This window comes from Accipiter gentilis, chromosome 10, assembly GCF_929443795.1.
Source record: "Accipiter gentilis chromosome 10, bAccGen1.1, whole genome shotgun sequence".
NCBI lineage: Eukaryota > Metazoa > Chordata > Aves > Accipitriformes > Accipitridae > Astur > Astur gentilis.
The window spans coordinates 19,312,180-19,332,802 of record NC_064889.1 but is presented as its reverse complement, the minus strand read 5'-3'; the positions used below and the strand labels follow the sequence as shown (position 1 = coordinate 19,332,802).

General features: G+C 37.5%; 1 protein-coding gene across 9 annotated transcripts in view; it reads right to left on the bottom strand.

Moving 5' to 3' along the window:
• CHD2 (chromodomain helicase DNA binding protein 2) overlaps positions 1–20,623 on the bottom strand; it is a 91,599-nt gene that overhangs the window by 52,696 nt on the left and 18,280 nt on the right. For 5 of the 9 annotated variants that reach the window (XM_049813400.1, XM_049813402.1, XM_049813409.1 and 2 more), the window contains 5 exons: positions 17,879–17,950; positions 17,113–17,201; positions 12,837–12,897; positions 4,023–7,225; positions 3,554–3,687 (listed from right to left, as the gene is read on the bottom strand). In XM_049813400.1, coding sequence (XP_049669357.1) covers positions 3,554–3,615 — 62 coding nt within the window. In that variant the 5' untranslated portion in view covers positions 3,616–3,687; positions 4,023–7,225; positions 12,837–12,897; positions 17,113–17,201; positions 17,879–17,950. Of the gene's footprint in view, positions 1–3,553; positions 3,688–4,018; positions 7,226–12,836; positions 12,898–17,112; positions 17,202–17,878; positions 17,951–18,940; positions 20,612–20,623 lie in introns of those variants that run through there. The other 4 variants (XM_049813403.1, XM_049813401.1, XM_049813404.1 and 1 more) reach the window with 4 other exon arrangements.

The following is a 20,623-nucleotide window of genomic DNA, read 5'->3' as shown; positions in this document are numbered from 1 at the left end:
ATCGCGCGCAGGCACAGCTCTGCCGCCGCGCCCGCCGCCGCCGCCGCCGGCCGCCTGTTACCAGGCGAGCGCAGCCAATCGCCGTCCCCAGCGAGCACAAGATGGCCTTTGAACTCCCCACCAGCAACTTCCTGCTGTTTTTAGAGTACACACAGTGCAATGCAGTATGTCTGTCAGCTATGCGGCACAAAGGAACAGCCATTTTGTGACTCAACTGGACCCGCACCAAAATGCCAGGCAGTGCAGCCTTCCCCTCTCCTTTCTCGGGGGACGGGGGCTTCCCGAGCACCACCGAAACGGGAAAGGGATGCCCTCGGCTGCCATCGGCAGCCAGGGAGGGCAGTTTGCGTTTAACCTCTTCGTTTCCCTCCTCCCCCCGCCCCCCAAATCCTCCTCTTTCGTGTGTAACTACATCTTCATAAAATGGCTGCCACGTAAAACGAGGGTGTTCTGCTCTGCGAAGGCTGCAGCACACGCTGCAGAGCACTCTGCCTCTGTGAGGTGGCCGCTGAGCAGAAAACCCACCATTTCAGACCTCAGACTTCCACCTCTCTGAACAGAAAACAGGCTGAGATCTAACCCACCCCAACCTTTTTCCCCCCCCAAAAAAATGATGGTTTACTGCTAGAGAAGGCAAGAGCTGGATACAGATGCAAGGGTTTGTTCAGCCCCGCAGCTTCTGTAGCAGAAACCATTCCCACACCAGGGCATTTAGGAGGTGCAACAGCACCTGCAACGGACACGGGCCAGGAGAAACGAGAAGAACAACGTATCCACCGCGTGTTACTTGCTATCCCCTACAAAACTCAGTCCCCAACTTCAGGGGGACCCCGGCCTGCCTCTCACCTCTGAAGTTCACATGAGGGTTGCACCATGGATGTACCCTCTCACACCACCTGCCTTTCAGAAATGCAGCACAGAAGATGCTAGAAAACACACCAGGATTTCGCTCAATTATTTAATGCACGTCCCAGGTACACAGGTAGTGGTTATTAGTAACTGCAGCGTACCAACTTTTATCCGAGGTGGAGAAAGTTGCATGAAATCAATCGGCTTCAAGTTTGGAAAGATTTACTGTCAATATACAAAGGACAGGTGTTGCTGTTCTTCTAGAAAGGCACCAAGTACACCCCTCCGCTTTACAAACCGTAAAGAGTTAACGCCATTTTGCTCCCCAAGAATAATCATCTGGTTTGGGACAATTCTCAGGTATTTTTGTTTATTCAGCATATATACCTCTGCACTTTCTTAGGACAGGAAAGGTAGGAATCGATTCCAAACATATTCCCCACTTAGGACACTAAGGTGGTGTAAGAGAATTACATTCTCTTCTGCTTTGACACCTTCCTCTCATCCTGCATTTTTGCTTCTCCAGCCCAGGTGAACGGGACCAGCCCTATCTACCTTTCCCACCCGTCACCATCACCCAGGCCTCCCACCAGGGTTTGTGTAACAGGACTTCCCGTATTTCCACAAATGCTGAGCTGGTCTCACACCTGGGGAGAAAGCTGGCCAGCAGCACATGAAGTAGAGACATCAGTGCATTTCTGGACTACAGTAAAGCAAAGTGGTGGCTTTACTTCCTAGAAATCATTTCCCCTACAACTTCAAGTCAACCTCAGGAAGTAAAGCCCATTTTACGACATTCAGCTGACTCACAGCTCAAAAATAAGCTCAACAGGGCTCACTTACAAATACCCTGTGCTCAATTGTTCCCACATTTCAAGTGAGTGGATGTTACCCACAGCAGGTTTATTTTGAGAAAAAACTGTGAAGGGGGAGAAGGGTAACCTCACACAACAGGTGTTACATGTAAATTGATCAATTATGATAAATAACCTTTCAAGGAAAACACCAAAAGCACACATGAGACACTATGCAAATGTAATACCCCTAAGGACAAAAAACCCAAAGGTCTTCATTCTGTGGAACTACTGCTAGATGTCTGCAGTTTAATCTCCTATTTAGCGTAATAGTTCTAACACCAATAAAATACCTTAGTTTAGATTTCCTGAACAAATTATACCCATTATTGCTCTTGCCGATAATCTGCACTTAAAAAAAAGCATAAAAGACTTAAATAAGCTGAATCATTAGTAATTGTTTTAAAAACTGTCTTTTTAAGCAATATTTTGTGTGCAGTATTTACAGTAATATAAAGATAGCATGGTTTCAAAGTCTGCTGTGTTTTTAAACTGCATTATAAAAGGTCTGTATGGGTGCTGTATGTAATGGTTCAACAGTCCCTGAGGCTGATTTAGTTAATAATAATTTCAAATTAAACAAACTTACCCATATCCATTTTAGGTTTTAAAATTTGACTGCAATTTTAATACATCCAAAATACCATCCAAGTTTATGCTAGAAGGTTACAGTAATTTGATAATATATACATATTCCCACAGTATTTCAAGTTTGTGTGTTTAAAGAAGGTTAAATACTGGACATCAAGAATACTATTCAAACACCTGCAAACATCACATAGAGCACATGTGATACAACAGACAGTTCAGAATTCTTTTTTATTAGTGTTGGTTAAAAATTATTGAAGACAACACCAGAGAAAAATAAACAGGCCACGATTCAATTAAAATTAACAAAATGCAAAACTCAAGTGTATTTACAAACCAAAAACCAAAAATGCATATAGTTTAATTTCCAATTTTTGAAAAAGCTGGCCCTTTAAATACAAAATGAGCAATTCAGTAATTATACTTCTGCATTCCTAGCAAACAAACATTTCCAGTATTTCATACTTTTCCCACATCAAGGTTAAGTTTATAAAAATCTGTAGAGAATCTCATTACTCAACAAAAGTAAATAAAAACACTCTGAGCAAAAAATACATTAAACAAACAAGCAAAGCATTTGGAGCCTCTTGTTAACAGTCCCAGCATATATTTTATGATACGAAATGCTATCACCAGCAGGAGAAAGTCTGGTTAAATTGTATAAAAATATTCTAAAATACCTAAACAGTATCAAAGTTCTACAAGCTCAAATAAAATTTGAAGTAAGGAGTATCAGACAAACAGGCATTTTCCAGTTTATATTTTAAAATGAGCTTTTTTTCATTCATGTAACTTTTTCTTGTGTCTATTTACTACAATTTACTACTACACCAGGCTTCTGTATGGCCCTCAGTTAAAGTTTAGACTTCTAAGATTCTTCAAAGAAAAATTTGCCTTGTATGTAAAATGGTGCAATGCAGCAATGCCTAACCGACAAGGTCATTTTTCACAGCACAAAAAACCTAAAAACTGAAATTCAAAAGCTGGAAAAACATAATATAGAGGAAAGGGCTCCCCTGAATAAAGGTACAGTACCTTTTGACTATGACATGGGCCCTTAAGTCACAACACAACTTTCAGAAATTGCTACCAAAAAAAATTAGGGTGTGGCATGCTAACAATCTCAAGGTCATTCCTTAAAAAGGAAGCAAAATCCGTAAAATGTTTTGTATTAAGCACTGACAGTAACCCAAAGCTGTCAAAGTAAACAGGGTATTCACAGGTTTTGCAAAAAAAAAAAAAAGTAAGTTGATAGATCATACCTCGATGCATTGCTGTGGACTGAACCCTCCTCTCCTTGGCTTTTGTCCTTATTTCTCATCATCTTTTTATTCTTAAATATTAAGAGGGGGTCAGGGGTGTCTGTTTGCTTTGAAGTCCTGTGCCCAGGTATTTACTGTCAAAAGTTGAAAGAAAGGTAAGGTCCCAGTTCGTTTCACTGGCTTTCATTATCAGGAACAAAGTCCTGACGCTGCAATGATATTGTTATAACAATACACAACACTGATCAACACGGCAAAACGGAGATTTAAAACAAATAATCGTTTTTAGAAGAAAAATCCGAGAATAAACACAGTAGAGAAGCATCCTGCAAACTTTCCCAAAGTAACACTGGATGCAAATAATCTCTGTATCTTATTGCGTCATCCCAATACAGCTCAAATCGGTCGAAAATCAAAGTACTCAAAACGACAGAAATCTAAAAATTATTATTATTAATTGCTCACCTACCTGATCCATGCACCGCCGCCAGGACCAAGTCGATATTAGTTTCGGGTAGTGGAAAAACATTAGATCCAAAATATTTAAAGTTATAATGATAAAATACGAATTTCAGAGAATGAAAAAAAATATATATTCTAATCCCAAAAATATGCCGCTGATAAAGCAAAAGAAGCGATAATTAGTACAAAAATGTCCGGGGGAAAAAGCTCATTAGGAGAGCGCACAAAAATGGAGGTACGCCATGGCTTCTAAGCTGGAAAAACAACGACCTGGGCTCTCTCCACGGCTTCTTCTTTCCAGCAAGGCACGAAAAAGGAGCCCTCAAAAGCTGCTTTTCTGCCCGAAAAAGGTCCGCTCGGCCCCCGATTAGTGCCTAGGAGAGGCAAGGGGCTGTGGGGGCCCCCTGAGGCTGCCCGAAAGTTAGGGAAAGTTGCGTAAAGTGTTGGGGAAGGCACGGAGCTGAGCGCGCTCTCTCTAAGGCACAGCCGCCATCTAGAGCTCCTTCCCAGCTCTGAGCTCTGCCTTTGATTGACACTCTCTACATTTACCCCACAACTCAGGTGATGTACCATAGACCCACCCCTTCATTTCTACCAAAAAAAGAGATAGCCTCCACCTAAAGGGTGCCTGCTACCCCCCACAGCCCTGGCTTCTTCCAACTACCCCAGCTGAAGGGGCACCTTAACCCCATGTGGCTCAGGCACCCTTTTGAAACCAGAAAGAAATGGAATTTGTGCCTTTTGTTTTAAAGATTTGCTAAATATTTCAGTGCCTGGGCTAAAATTACTTCCTCCCTGGACAGGAAGTGGTGCTGTTACAAGCCATTTTGAAAGAATGGAAGTGGAGCTAACAGCCATGCAGCCAGCAACAACCCACCTTGGGGCTCACCCCACCCAAGGGGTAGCTTTTTTTTCAATTCAGTGGCAGTACCCCCAGACAATAGCTCCACCATTCATCACCCAACACTTGCACTTAAAGCTTGGGACATGGGTGTCACAGACTCCTAAGCAAGCCCCACATGGCTGACAACCCCCTCCAGCTCGACAGCGCCTCCCTAGTGGTTCTCCCCAACAACAAAAACCCAACAGCTACACAATTTTCATCAGTTTTGTGAAGGCACTACTGTAAAGTAAGTCTGACACCATTAAAAGGGTTATTTCTAATTCATTTTCTTAACCCATTAATGTTCGTTAACAGATTTTAACACAACAAATGAATTTTAAAGCCGTATAATAGCTGAGCTGCAGAACTGGAAATCAAACAACATCTCAAATACAACATCCCAGTACTGAGAGGATGTATCACACAGGAAATGGAGGAGATCCAAGCATCCCCTAACCACTTGTATTCTCACTACCAGTTGTCTTTCCACAAGCAACAGACTCCTTAAAGTGCAAGGACATCTTGCATATTCGTAAGCAGCACGACAAGACAGTGAAATCAGACATTGGGGGAATGCTGGAGGGGAAGGGGGTAAATGGGCTAACTTGGGCTTCTCTGGAGACATCCATGGCACAGAATCCCAACAGCCTAAAAACACTGGCTTCCACCAGTAGAACCAAGATAGTCCCCATCAACTCCTCCACACACTTGCCATTCACATCCTCCAACAACCTACCACCTTTCCACATCAAGGGGTTTGAGAAGGAATGCTCTGTTGCCGCAGTCCATTTTAAAGAATTTCACTTTACCGATTATTTACAGAAGACCCCTTGCACCTAAACTACAAGAACTGAAAAACACCATGTTCTAGACCATTCCAAGCAATCTGCGGTAACACTAAGGAAATCCACTCATCTGAATGGGGATCCCTTTAGGTTGGTCCCAGTATCCAACTCCACCATATAACACATGGCAAAACCAAACTTGAGCAAGCATGTATCACCAAAATGGCTGGATTAAACAGGTACAAACAATTCGTCATGGTAAAAATAGATATTTACAAAGAAGTCTGAACAAGCCAAATGCTTAAACACACACAATGGGGATTTGTTTGGTTTTGTTTGTGTGTTGTTTTTAAAAGAAAACACCTAGGTCATCTCAGCACCAGGTTTGTCAACTTGGCCCTGCAGCATAGAACAAAGACAACTGCGAATTTCAGGTGAAACATACATAGGAAGGCAGCTACAGTTTAACTATCTGATCCACAAGAAACTTGAAAGATAATTTGTTTTTTGAACATTAGAACCATTTTAAAATTTGTAAAAGTTAACATGTGATCTGTAGCAGTACCAAAAATAACTCAATTTTTTCTCATCAAATACATGGTACAGTGTCATGCAGCTAAGCCTACATTCAATAGCAGTGAAGCAGATTGGACACTCATACAAGAACAATTTTAAGATCAGATAGACTGTTTGGGAAGTCTGTTGTCCAGGAAATCTGTTGAAAAGTTTCTGTACCCATGTACAACCAAAGAAGCATACCTAAAAAAGTTACACCAAACATTCAAGTACTCATTTATTGTCTTATTCGCCCAGCCTTCAGTTGTTATCAATACCATCTTAAAATAACCTCAGAATGTTCAGCAGAAGTACCCTGACAATAAGCCAACTACTGAAAAACCCCTAACATTAAGCACCTGAATGAACAAACCAGCAAATAAAAATTCATTGGAAGTCATGGCAAAGTGAACATAATTTGCAAATGAAAAACACATTTTAAATCAAGTACAGCACAAAATTTTACCTTGCCTTTAGTGCTTAGCAGCTAAAGTTTTCTCACTTTAATAGCAACCAAAAATGTAACCCACTTCAATATCAACACAATGATAAAAAAATATTCAGCCAGAAAGGACAAACACAAAGTGTGAAAGAAACCAAAACCTTTTATTAAGTCACTTAAAAAAACATTACATTTCTCCAAAGGGGTAGCAACAGATCTCTTACCAAATGAATTTGCCTGTTATGCATACACAACTGAGAGTAAAATTTTGCCACCCAGTCCTCAAACAGATCCATCATTGGATAGTCACTGATACAGTCCCCTGATTAATTCAAGTGCAAAGTCCATTTTGATAGGATGATCACAACCCAGATCTTCTCTGGTTTAACAACACGAGAGTCCATGTTTTAACATCCTTTTCTTGGACAGACACATCACAGCACTCATGCATTAGTCCATTTCCTCAACCTCTCAATCAACAGTGGAACTCCCATCTTGGTGTCTCATTCGTAGACTCCTTTTGACACTCTTCATCTGATTGGATTCTTTATGGAAAATTAAAAGAAAAATGCTGTTGGAATACAGATCATATCTTTAAACTAAGACATTCAACTACCATACCTTGAAGATAGTTTAAACATATAACTGACACTTCATTCCATATTACACATTCCAGAACATCTACTGTTATCATGAACAAACAATGTCAAATCATCAGTTCAAGAGTCAAAAATACAAACTTTAACCAAAACTATAAAGAAGTAGAGGAAGAACTATTAGAAGTTCAAGAACCCTTTCAGGCTCCATAAATTCCATTTTAAATTTCTCCATAGTGTTAAAACACTAGAGAAATCAATAGTGGGAAATCTGAGATATTTGCTCTGGCAACCATCTTTATTGGACTGATCCATCTACTAAAGCTGACACTGCTTAGTGGAAAACCAAGTTTATTGTAATAAGCCAAATTTTTTAACTACTGCCAATGCTCCTTTCTTCAAAGACATATATCCATCAAAACCAATGTAATAGGCATGAAAACTGGTTTCTTCTATATATATACAGATGGTGACTGGAGACAAGACATTCCACCATCTTAACCCAGTTTTCCAGCTCATGAAAGACATACAGTGCAACAGCAAACACACACTTATAAAACAAATGGAATGACTGGTTTAGTTACTGGTGGCAAAGGACATGTCAGAACTCAGATGAAAACGGTAACAAGTTACACCAGTTGCCTTTAGCAAGGCTACCATGCTACTCCTGATCCTTATTCAAGCTTTACTCTTCATGTAACAGCAACCAAGCCCACAGGTGAGTGACAAACCAAACTGATCAAACTACTTCCACATGGATAAATACAAACCAAGTGTCCCCATCTTTACATTTTCTTCCAGGAAAAATAAGCTCATGTACTTAAAAAGCAAAAAAAAAAAAAAAAAAAAAAAACAAAACAAAACCAACCCTCCTCCTAACATGCAAAAATCAAGTACAGGAAGTTACTAAGTGTTAAGAACATAATTTTAAAATCAATGATAACGGTAGAAGAGACTGACATACAAAAAAGGCTTTAAAATGTCTTCATGATTTTGAGTATCTGCACTCAAACGTCAATTTATTTTTTTGAATGTGTATAGCTTTAACCTCATTTTAGCCTGAAAGCCAACTCCATCACTATGTTGTTCCCCTGATAATCCTGGGCAGATTCTCACAGCAAGTGATACAGAAATTACCCACAGTACATCAAAAATCAGTGGAGCCATCTAGTGGTCTCTGCCTCATCATTCCAGTTTCCCCATTCTCGTTTCAAAATAACCAGTTACAGAAAAGCAAACAGCAATGGAACCAGTGCTATAAGCCTCAGTCTGACTTTCACAACTGCCCTTATGTCCTGTTTTATACTCCTCTATAGACTTCCTTGTTTTAAATACAATGGAAAAGAAGTACAGCACACAAGTGGAATACAGGATCTGGTAATTCACTTTGCGTTGTACAACATGTGCAATTCTAATAGCATTCAACCACAGGATCTTCACATTTTCAGAACCAGAAATTGAACATTCAAGTTTGCAGATATTCTTCAGTTCAAGCATTCAACTCATCCTCAGTTAATACAGGAATTGAATATTTTGAAAGGTTTTCTTCCCTCCTCCACCCCCCACTGAACTGAACAAACAGGTTTGGGGGGTTGTTTTGGTTTGGGTTTTTTTTTTAGTTCTTATTGGTATACTAGCCTAATTTCAAATCCATTTAGGCATTTGAAGATAAATCAAAACTTTGAATAATTTTTAATGTTAATTCCTTGACTGAGGTACCAAAACATGAAAAATAGACCACCACAAAGTTGTCCATTATTGTCACAATCAAATATTCAGAAGTACTAACATGAGCACAGTGGAAATCCCATAAATAAGACCAATAAAATAGTTTTTATAGTTATTGTAAGAAGCTTAACATAAGGAAATTTAATTACTGGCATCAGCTTTCCCCGCCTCTCAAAATATAATTTAGTTACATATTAGTCAACCTTAAAAGGCTGTTTTCAGTTGGGTTAGCCTTCTGCCTTAGACACTAATGAGATATGCCAAATGCAATTTAAGGGCAAGTTTCCCTAATAGGTTCACCTACATTTGGCTGCACCAAAAACTTTGCAAGTAACCCCCCCACATTAATTTTAAACTCTTCTCTTGACCTTGTAAAATAATTAGCAGTAAACAGAACTGATGACATATTATAATTAAGAACATGCTACAACAGCCCCTGTTCTAAGAGTTATTCATACATAAAAAAGATGCTATACTAATGGCCAAAAATATTAATAGCAATCCATACACTTTTTCATGCAAAATCTACATTTGCTTTAAAATACTTCACAGCATTTGTTTAGTTATGAGTTAAGGCACATTTTACTAAGAAGTTCTGATCATATTGCAAAAATATACTCCTCCACTAAGACATATTGCAGTGATCCTACACTTAAGGTAGCCACTGAAGAGCCCAATTTTTTTTGCTAGATGACAGGAGTATTTCATTCCTTCTGTAACATCAATTAGGCAACATCCCATTTGTCAAGCTTATATTATCTACTATTTACTGTATTTGTTTCCAAACACAGTATTTTGGTCATAGTAAATAAGGCACTTGGGTAGTCATGTAATACTTTCAGTTTCCATCACATCATTGGTAACATATTGAAATTCTGTGTCAACAGACAGAAACCATTCACAACCATGGCCAAAGGTTTAATGCAACAGTTTTGAAACATCTGAGTTTACAAAGTTTTTCTCCTCAGTTTTCTGTAATTATTTGTTGCTCTACCTATTTAGAGACCACAGCAGTAAAAGACATCCCTTATGGCCAAAAACATGGCTTCAGCTATTTATGGCTATTGGAACCTTGCATTTCTCAAAGTGCGAGATTGCAGGCCAATCACAACATGCAAAACACTCAGGCATCAGCACAAGTGCATAAGACACCAATACATTTACAAAGTTTTCCAGGGTGAGACCTCTCACATTCTGAGGCTTGAATTTAAAAACCAAGGTGACATACTGCTAGTAAAGGTAATTCACTCCAACAGAGGGAGCTGAATGGACAGAATGAGGTTCTGAGCAAACCAAACCTGAAGTTCTACACTTCAAAGTTGTTTAAAGCAAGATTTTTTTTTTCTCAAAGACACATCTCTGGTAACTTTTACACTAGAGGAAAAAGCAGAAGTGCCCTTTATTGACATGTGAAGTCCATAATGACATTATGCCCAATCTTTAAAAGAAACTCAAGTACTCTGGCCAGTCCTAAGTCTGATTTGATGTTCAGTAAGCACAGCAGTAAAAGCACAACTCATGTAGGATCAGGTATTCTTAACTAAGAAAGGCTGTTTGCCAGGTTTCTCAGATTTAGAGATTAATTTCAGGTAAGATGTGACTTTATTCACAGATGCACTCTTTTGTGGGTATTATTTTTAAATAATAAATTTTATTGCATTAAAAGTATGCCAACTTCAGTAAAGCTCCTGCTGTTCTCAAGTATTTCCTCCCTTCAAGTAAAAAAAAAAAAAAAAAAAAAAAAAAATCAGTCCTGCAACTAAACATTGTTTATGTTAACCAGAGAGAGGGTAATACTAGATCTTTAAAGATCCATACATTTGGATGTTTTTATAAATGCATTCTGAAGCAACTTCTTTTGAAGACAACTGTTTAAGTCAATAACAGTTTCACATTCACCCCTTCCTTTAAGTAAGGATTATAAAACAGAAAAGGGAGGAAGAATTACTCGGTATGTAACTAAAGAGCCAAATTCCTGCTCAAGAAACCAGATCTGACAACAACTAATTTACAATCCAATGAGAGAAAACAGAAAAAATGCCCAAAGATAGATGTAGGAAACAGATGAAGATTAATATAAAAATGGAACATGAGTCACATGTTTAGAGATTATAGCAGGTGACGGGGGAAAAAAGGCAACAGTGGACAGCATAGGAAGAGGTTTGAGAAACAGCTAGAAGGGAGTAACATTTACTTCTAACATAGCAAGAAATAGGCTGTTCTACACATACATGCAGTGTGAAAAATAGCTTACGACTTCTGAAAGAACAAAGTAATAAAACTTACAGAACACAGTAGTAGAAGAGATGAAACACTAATCAAAGATTGTCAAAACAGAGCACATGTACACACAGTAAGAACTGAATTCCTCAAAGTTCATGAATTCTACTGTTTTGCTTCAGGACTGAAAACTCACTTGATAAAATTGGTTCAAAATGAAATATACCTAAAAGCAGCACAAGGCCACATCAACATGGCCTAGCAAGATTTGCACCTTGCCCCCACGTACTCCTTTTTACTTTCAAAACAGCTCTACACTAGCCTCCATATCATGTGAGTGGACCAGAAGAAAGCATGGGACTTTAGAGTACAAACAGAGAGTAGCTGCTTTTCTAGAACCTGAGACAGCATAGATGCAGTTTGTACAAGGTAAGCATGGTTGCTGAAGGTCTCTGCTAACATACAGAGCCATTGGACAGTTAAAAATCACTATCATCTATCCACTGAAACAAGAGAATATTTGCATCTTGGAACAACATTTTCTCAAGCTGTCTGCAGCCTAAGGAAGGCATTAGTCAATCAGGTAGCACGTCAAACTGAAAGAACTGTCTCCAAGAAACTGTCTCTTTTAAAGAAAAGCGTATATTCCGAAGCATAGTTGTACAGGAAACAGAGCTTCCCACTAAAGAAAAGTTAATTCATGTACACAAAATGCAATGGATGCCCTAATTAAAAACGTAGAATCAAGAAGTCTGAATTTTAAGCAGACAGGAAGACAAAAGGACTTTGGTCTTTCCAGAGACAACTCCCAAGAGAGTCACAGAATGTGCCAGAGACAGCAAAACGTCATCAAGACCAAATTCCTTTTAGTTAAGGAAACTGAAGAAAATCCTATCCCCATATCTATCCAGTATAGAACTGAATGTATTTTTCTACTCAAGTCTGCCAATTTTGTATTTTGACTATATGAGGAATGATTCCTAAAATGAAGTCTATCAGCTATAAGTTTAATACAGGAAACTGTATCAGCATTACATACCATTTTCCGCAACGCTGAAGCTTTATGAATGAAGAACAGAAACAGAACAATCATAGAACAGAAGACAGTTACTATCTGCTCAGACTCTCACTGATCCTCACAGAAGCAAAAAAGGACAACATGAGATGCTCATAAGACAAGTTCTTCCTGCTATGATACTTTCCACACCACTTATCCAAACTCTGTGTAATACTTCTCTGTAGAGACAGGTATTTGTGTACCAAAACCTTCTGAACAAGCAAACTGATTTAACAGTTCTCAACAAAATATGGAGTCAAATCACAGAAGCAGAAGACCAATGAACTACAATTGCATATGAAAGCTGTTCTCCAGCGAGACAGGTTGAGAGTACTATCTGAGTATAGCTTCATTTCCTAAGAACCCAGCAAGAATGATCCTGTGATCCTTCTAACTGAGCCTTCTAGAAACACACATGTACGCACAGACACACTTTAAGGAACTTTAGGATGTATTCAGCCAAAAACTTGAGCAAGTTAAACATTACAGTCATGTGTGTTTGTAGGGGTTTTTTTTAAAGCTAAAAAGTAAATGTTATTAGGAATAACAACTTACCAGTGCTTCAATCAAGAGCAGTTATTTTGCTTACAGTGAGTAAATCAATTCCTCAACACATCTGTAGGGAAAAGGATATATTAAACACTTGAATTAAAAGAAAACTAATAAATAATTAAAAAAAACTTTCGGGACTAGAAGACAAGAGCACTAGCTTAAGAGTATTACAAAAGCCCTATCCACAAATGGAAAAAAAAAAAAGTCCCCAGCAGATCGTAGCATACAGTACCAAAGACATTTCTGTAAAAAATGTGAAGTATCACTAGGCAACCCGTTATCAAAGAACCTGTGCAAACCACCCAAAGAATTCAGACCTGTACACAAATTCCTCGAGAAACAAAGCAACAACAACAAAAAAATATTTTTTAAAATTTTTGAGAAAGATCAATCAGGCATCAAGTGGAAGTATGCTTCAACTAACTGATCTGCCCTTGATGTAAAACTAAAATACTTTTTACTGAGAGGTGGTATCAGCTAGATGAAGTGGAATTATTTAACACACTGATATGTAACAAGTTAGCTACTCTATATCTCAAAGTGATCTGCATGTGGACAAGGCTCAAATTTGAAAACTTGATTTTGAAAACGCTTACTAGCAATCCACATCAATAAACATTTAATCAAAATCATCTTAAACAGAGGTAGTAAGATTAAAATAAGACCTAAAACAACTCATGAACCCGCCTTGGTTTTTTTACTGTAAATTTCAACTGCATGAAGTCATCCACTATCATGAAACATGCAAGTTATCCACCTAACATGTACAAGCAAAAAACTGTTTTCTCTCATGATCTCTCAGAATCTACTTATATTGGAATATAGCCTCAAATACATAAAAATTAATGAACCTGTTCAGTGAAAGCATACTGTGCATTATTTTCTACAATCTTCTAAATTCTCATCTTCAAATTGATAGCTACTCAGATGCACAGAAAGCAAGCTGTGATGAACAGAACTGCAATTTCTTTGTTGATGTAATTTACTTGAAATTATTAACATGGAAAAAGATCCCTTTAGAAAGAGGAAATGATAAAAGAATCATAGTAGTAAACTGGCACAAACATCTAGAATTTCCAAACAAACATGAAATTTAGAAGTTTAAAACATGCATTTAAATGTGACCCAACAGATGGTATTAAATGGAAGCACAAAACTGAAGTACTTCTAAAATGGTGGATGGACACTTTGTAGAAGAAACACAACATGGTTGCTAGACTTTGATCATCCAAGAGGCATCTATCAGTCATGCCAAGCATAAGAAATGAACTAGATAAAGAGGTTTACTTATGCCCTTCAAATCTCCTTCCTACACGTACCATTTCACTCAAAAAAAAGCCACTCGGAAACTGCAATTTAATATATGAAGACTAGGTAAAAGTTAATGATGGAAAGACTTTCAACTTACAGCTCTCAGCCATTTTTAATAATTTACAGCACAGCTAAACATACACCATCTGCATTCAAGTTTGTTCCTGTTCTCTTTAATTCTAGAGTTAGCATCCAGTTATAGTAATTTCACAAAAACTTTAATGAGGATACTTAATATGGCTTTATATCACCACAGAGGAGGAGCTTCCTCTACTGAAAAAGTTACCAAGGCTCAACCAGAGCACATTCTTCTGACCTCAGCAAAATTTTGCAAAAGGAATCTAATATGTTAGGATGGTATCACTTGGTAGTAGTAAGACTTCTCTACTCTGAAGTGAACAGATGAACCAAACAATGAGTTTTGTAAAAACAGCACCAAGATGTTAATAACATATTACATTTCATTCATATGATCATGAGTGATCAATTTGCCACCATTATAAAATATACCACTGTATTTTGAGTTTTTGAATTTTAATATCCAAAACACATTCGTGACTGAACTACAGAATGCATCACAAAAGCTGAAGGTTTATGCCAAGAGCCACAAACTATAGAGCTAGAAAACACAAGTATCAGCTGAAAAAAATTAGCCTTTCAGATTAGAACCCATATTTCCTATTTAATTCTGTTTATTTAATAAATGTCAAACTGAAAATCTTTTAATCAGACTACTCACAGTAATTGTTGTAACCCCTTCATGATTAAAAAATTCATCCCTTATTTAAAAACAAACATGGATTTACTTTTTTTTAAGGTAGCCTTATAGTTGTGGCTTATATTTATTTTTAAATTATAGAATGACATGTCATAAGTACAGTACAGCCTACTCCACATAAACCATGCCTTGCATCATAGGTCCATGACTCGTCACCAAAAGATTGGCACTGCTAACTCTAAGAATCAGGAAAGTGCATCTCCTTTTACAGCATGAGGTAAGGTCAGATGTTGTAAAGCTATTTACCCCACGTCGGATTCTTTCTTGGGATAAATTAAGAAAGTATTTTGGCAAACATGAAATATATCACTACACCAATGTTTTTCGATATAAGCTGCCAATGCTACAAATTCATTCTATGAGATACTTATATGGCTTTGTAACACCATAGAAGAATAGCTTCCTCTACTGAAAAAGTTATTAAGACTTGACCAGAGAGCATTCTTCTGACCTCATCAATCCTCATTAGTATGCCGTAGTATGGTCATGAACTTAAAACTTTCCTCAAGTCCCCTGTAGCGCGCATCTACCCTACTGAGGTCTACCTAACCAAAAGATCAAGCTGCCATTTACTAGGTGAAAACATGTTGTTCTTACAGGAAAAGGGAGCTCCAAAGAGCTCACAAAAGTAACAGGGGACATATAAAACTGGGTTTATTATAACATCTATTCAGCACAAACAGCATCATGATGATATAGGAAATATGTAAGATCATTAAGATCAAAGTGCTCAATTTCATATTCATCATAAAACACTCAGGTCAGTCAAGATGACTCTTCTTTTAAGCACTGTATTTTTAATTTTTTTTTAAGAGCAGGTCCACTGAAAGTTGCAGCTTTAGACATTTAAGGATTTAACATTAGGAATACAAGCCTGGAGTTTGACAAATTCAGTCCCATCATTACTATCAGACTTTTATGTGAATCAGGCTAGCCTTGCCTTTATTGTAATAAGACTGTGCAATATCTGGTCATTTTGACCCTCTAAACTGAAAATTTGCATGGGATTTCACCTACGTTCTGCTGTTCTTCTCAAGGTAACAGACCATTTCTAACACAAACTTCTAATTCTCAAACTTCCCATCAGACAGTTGCACAATGAAGGTCTAGAACATACCTAACAGCCTTATTCAATAGCTGTGTTTTGTTGCAGGACATCCATGGTGTATGGTACATGTCTATTCTCTGTAAATATTATTTGAAATCTGCCTTGCATATTAGCAGTGACTTACTGCATATAAAGATTTATTAAAACCTAGAGAGACATTTTTAAAAAGCATATGCAAAATTTGTGTATGACTTCTCTTACATGAACAGGCTGAAGCCTTCATCCAAGCCACAGGGGTTCACAACATCTGTTTTCTTAAGTTATTGTGATAAATTGTGTAATTTTTAAAAGCAAATTATCAGGAGTATTTTTGAGAATCCTGATACACGTGTCTTCATGAAGACACCTTACACTTTGAAATTCTGAACATGTATTGAAGTACATTAGCATGGTAAGCTGTGAAAAGGAACCCGTCAAGACAGGCAAACAAGATCCCCAACTTTTAATTACACAGTGGTGAAAGCATGACTCAAATGTAACATGTTACTCTAAATGCAGAACCTTAAAGTGTAAAAAAGAAATTAAAAAAAATCAAACATTAGAAAGCTGATTTGTTTATACTGCAAGAAGGACAGTAAGATACTTCATAATGACTGGGTGCAAGTTTAGGCTTTTAGAGTAAAACTTACACTGAAAAGAGAATTTCTAAGTTTAATATATAAAAACAATTTCTTGGAAAGGAAAAGCTTATGAGTGTCACTTGCTAATGAAGCAATACCTTGAACTGAAGGAAAAGCATTTCTAAAATTTGATTAGACTGGATGACCTTAGTAGATATGGCAATCCTCATAAGCACAGCTTTATTTTACAACACGTTGACATGGTCATTTCAGATTCTTTAAAAAAGTCTTATTTATGAGTGACCATTAAAAATCTTACAAGATGTGAAAGTAGACATTAACATTACTGTATCTAGTACATGCTAACAGTTTTCAAATGCACTAAAACTTGAAAGAAAATTCAACATGGTAAAACATTGTAACATAAATGTTCAATGTTTATTTTGCTAAAAAAAGAAAAATTACTTCCAGGATAATAAAAAAAAAACACCAAAAAACAACCCGCAACACAGTATAACATACCTGGTATGCACAGCACGGAATTTTGCTCAAGGTCTTTTACCCAAACAGCCATCGAATCTTTGGAAGCAAGAACAATATCCAGTAATAGCCTTTAAAGGAAAAAAAAAAAAAAAAAAAAAAAAACCAGGTTTGTCTGAAAACAAAGGTACATACAGATTTTACCTACAGTTTTAATGTTCTTGATTAATATAAACTTTTTTATAACACATAAAGTGCATTATGATTAATAAAAATTTTACCCACAGTACAAAAACGTAATATTCTATCCTTGCCAAGCATTAGCATTCAGGTCTCCAAAATCGAGACACGGGCCCCAAAAATCTCCTTCTGTATGAATACCTGAAATCTAGGGTCATTACTATCATACACAAATTCTACAATATCCCCAAGCATTAATGCTACAAACTCATTAAGTACAAAACCCAAACAATTTTAAAAGTTCTATGCACATTTTCACTGGTGAAATGGGACATATGGAACTTCTGGGTTTATATGAACATACTGTCATTTCCCACCAAATCCAATGCATATGTATGTGTATACATCTATAAAAAAATAACAATCCAACATCTCATTATTTTAAGACAGTCTAGCCATATCTGCAAAAACAGGCTTTAAAAAATTCCAGATAATTTATAAAATGGGTCCACTCCAATTTAAAAATGAGGTTTTTTTCTTCTCACCTGCACAGTAGCCAAAAAGGCAAATCCCAAGATCAAAAAAATAACAAGGGAATTAACATACTACAAGTTATAACCACTCTTACCTAAGAAAATAAGGTATGAACGATTCTTCTGGAAGCCAGTCAGGAAATAAGGTATTGTTCATGGAATTCTACCTAAAAAAAAAAAGTATCAAAATTTTCAGCATTTTGCTTTAGAAAAGCAGAACAAGTCAGATACTTGAAATTTATTGATCTTTAGGTAATTAAGTTAGGAAAAACTTATGATAGCAGTAACTGTATCTTTAGAACTCAACTCTAAAAATAAAAGTACGGGTGGCTGTACATACTTGGCTGAAGAAAAACACTGGAGATGAAGAGTGACTGACATACAACATGCATGATCTATATTTTTGCATGAATAAATGCAATCTGCTCTTCTGTCTCCCATTACTTTAATTTTGAATGACTTAAAGATCAAATGCCTAGCCAATTTGTGATTTTTTTCTTCTTGAGTAATTTATCACACAATACCTCAGTCCTTGTACTTTTTTTCACATTAAAGTCTTTAGAAGTAGGCTATGCAAAATTAAATAAAACCTCTAGTGATAGCAAAGTAATTTGAAAATGGCTTCTGTCATCAGCTTCTCTGAATTTTAAGTCATAAGTTACTTGATCTCCCCCCAAAAAGATATTTTTTGCCCTTCAGAATACAGTTTCAAAGCCTTCAGCTTCTTTAACCTTTAATCAGATCCCAAACTATGCTCTTTAACACAAGGAACACCATATTTGCACTACCTCTAGCCAACTTTTCTCGCCTTTTGTGAAAAGGCTTAACATTTTATTTTGCAGCAGTCATATTTATCACCATTATTTCGTACTCTAGAAGAAGTCTGGAATAATTCTGTAAATATGAGGGTAATTTAAAAAACATTTTAATGTTACATTAAAAGATATTTAAATATAAATTAAAATTCCTACACCTTGTATATACAAAAATGCATAACTACTGAATAGAATATGTTAATAATTAAAAGCAATTTATTTTCAGAGACACTTAGCTGCTATTTTATTTTCAGTAGCTGAAAGAAACAACTCAAAGCTATTTTAAAAATTATCTCCTAATGTATTAAAAAATAAAAATAAAAAAATACAGCAGACACCCACCTAAAGCTAGAACTTTCTTTTCAGCAAAGTGTGTATGTCTCAACCTGTTCTACACTGCAGAACTGTTGCTGGGGTTATAAAAGCACCATAATCCAAATCTAAAATAATGATACCAAACACTTTGCATAAAGATGATAGAGTCCAATGGTTGCTGAAACTTGTATTTATATTTCCAGAAGAAAAAAGCCAACTTTCACAGTTGTAATGACGGATTCATATTTGCAGAGAAGTACAGAAAAATGTAGATTTACCTCCAACTGCAATATTTAAAACCTGCACAGAGTTTTATAATCCTGTACAAGTGTACACCAGATAAATCAACAAATATGGCTATACACAATCTCCAATTAAAACTAAAGTTCTTAATATTTACCTCTTGCTCTACTACAGTGACTTTTTATACCTCTGGAATTACAATTTTACCCTTAAATTGATAATTGCTGAATGCGAGCCAATGCAAAACAAACATTAGGCATTCCATTTAAACTTGCATTTTTAGAAAGTCTTGCAATAGGTGTTGTACAACTTCTAAATTATTAACCATCGAAACAATGATAAAAATGCTACGTAAACAGAAACGACTGCAAGCTCCCTGAAAAATCCACAAACTGAATACTAAAACCAAAACTGACACCAAATAAATGCTTTTTAAAAGCTTTTAGTGTCACACACAAACCCATTCGGTTTTTTTATCACGTAATTCGTATTTAAGTAACTGCCTTTTCTTCTCATAGTTTCACCAAAATCACAACTGTAGTATTTTGCCAACTTTAAACTGTAGACTTGGCATGACCGAGCTTTGTTTTTTTTAAGCTTGTAAGTTTTTGCATTGCAGTTTTAATTGCAAAATCATACTGCACGTAATTCTTAAGAGTTTTCTTTAAAGTTCTGCACTTGAACTGCTGTTTTTCAAGTGAAGTAAATTTCTATCTATTGTTTCGGTAAAGTACCGAGCTGTCTCATCCGCAGCCTGTTTTTTCTTACTGGTTTAGAAAGAGTTAAAAGCCAACACCCCACAAAAAAACCACCAAGTTTTATTTTTAAGAGAAAAGGACATGGCGTCTTTGTTCTTACAAACTACGAAAACATATCCCCATCTGAGCAGCAATGGGCAACAAATGCTCTTTAAACAGATACGGGCTTGGGGCGAAACATTTAACTGATGATGTAGTACAGTCTTCACCTCTCCCCCCCCTCCCTTTACTGCTGCATTGGAGTTATAAGCTGGTTTGCAGATGCCCCCCTTCCATGCTGCACTGGAGGGGAACAGGTCTGCAGCCCCCCCTCTCCTCACTGCTGCACTGGGGAACCCGTCTGCAGCTGCCCCCCATCCTCCGTGCTGCATTGGGGGACGACGGGGTGTGCGGAGACCCCTCGGTGCTGCATGAGCCGAGAGGGGGTGGGGGGGGGAGCGCTCTGCAGCCCGGGAACCGACGAGTGTCACCGGAGCGGTCGCCGAGCTGGGCTCCCTCTGCGGCACCCCTTCTCCCGCCGCTCCCTCCCCAAACCGCGCGGCTCCCCCCTTACCCGAAAGGGGTCACGGAGACGAAGGGGGGTCCCCAAGGCTCCCCTCAGGGAGCGGCGGGGGGGGGGCAGGGAGAGGCAGGCGCCCCCTCCCCCTCCCGGCTCCAAGGACATTTTGTTTTTCCTCCCAAGGACAAAGGACAATGAGAAGCGAGAAGA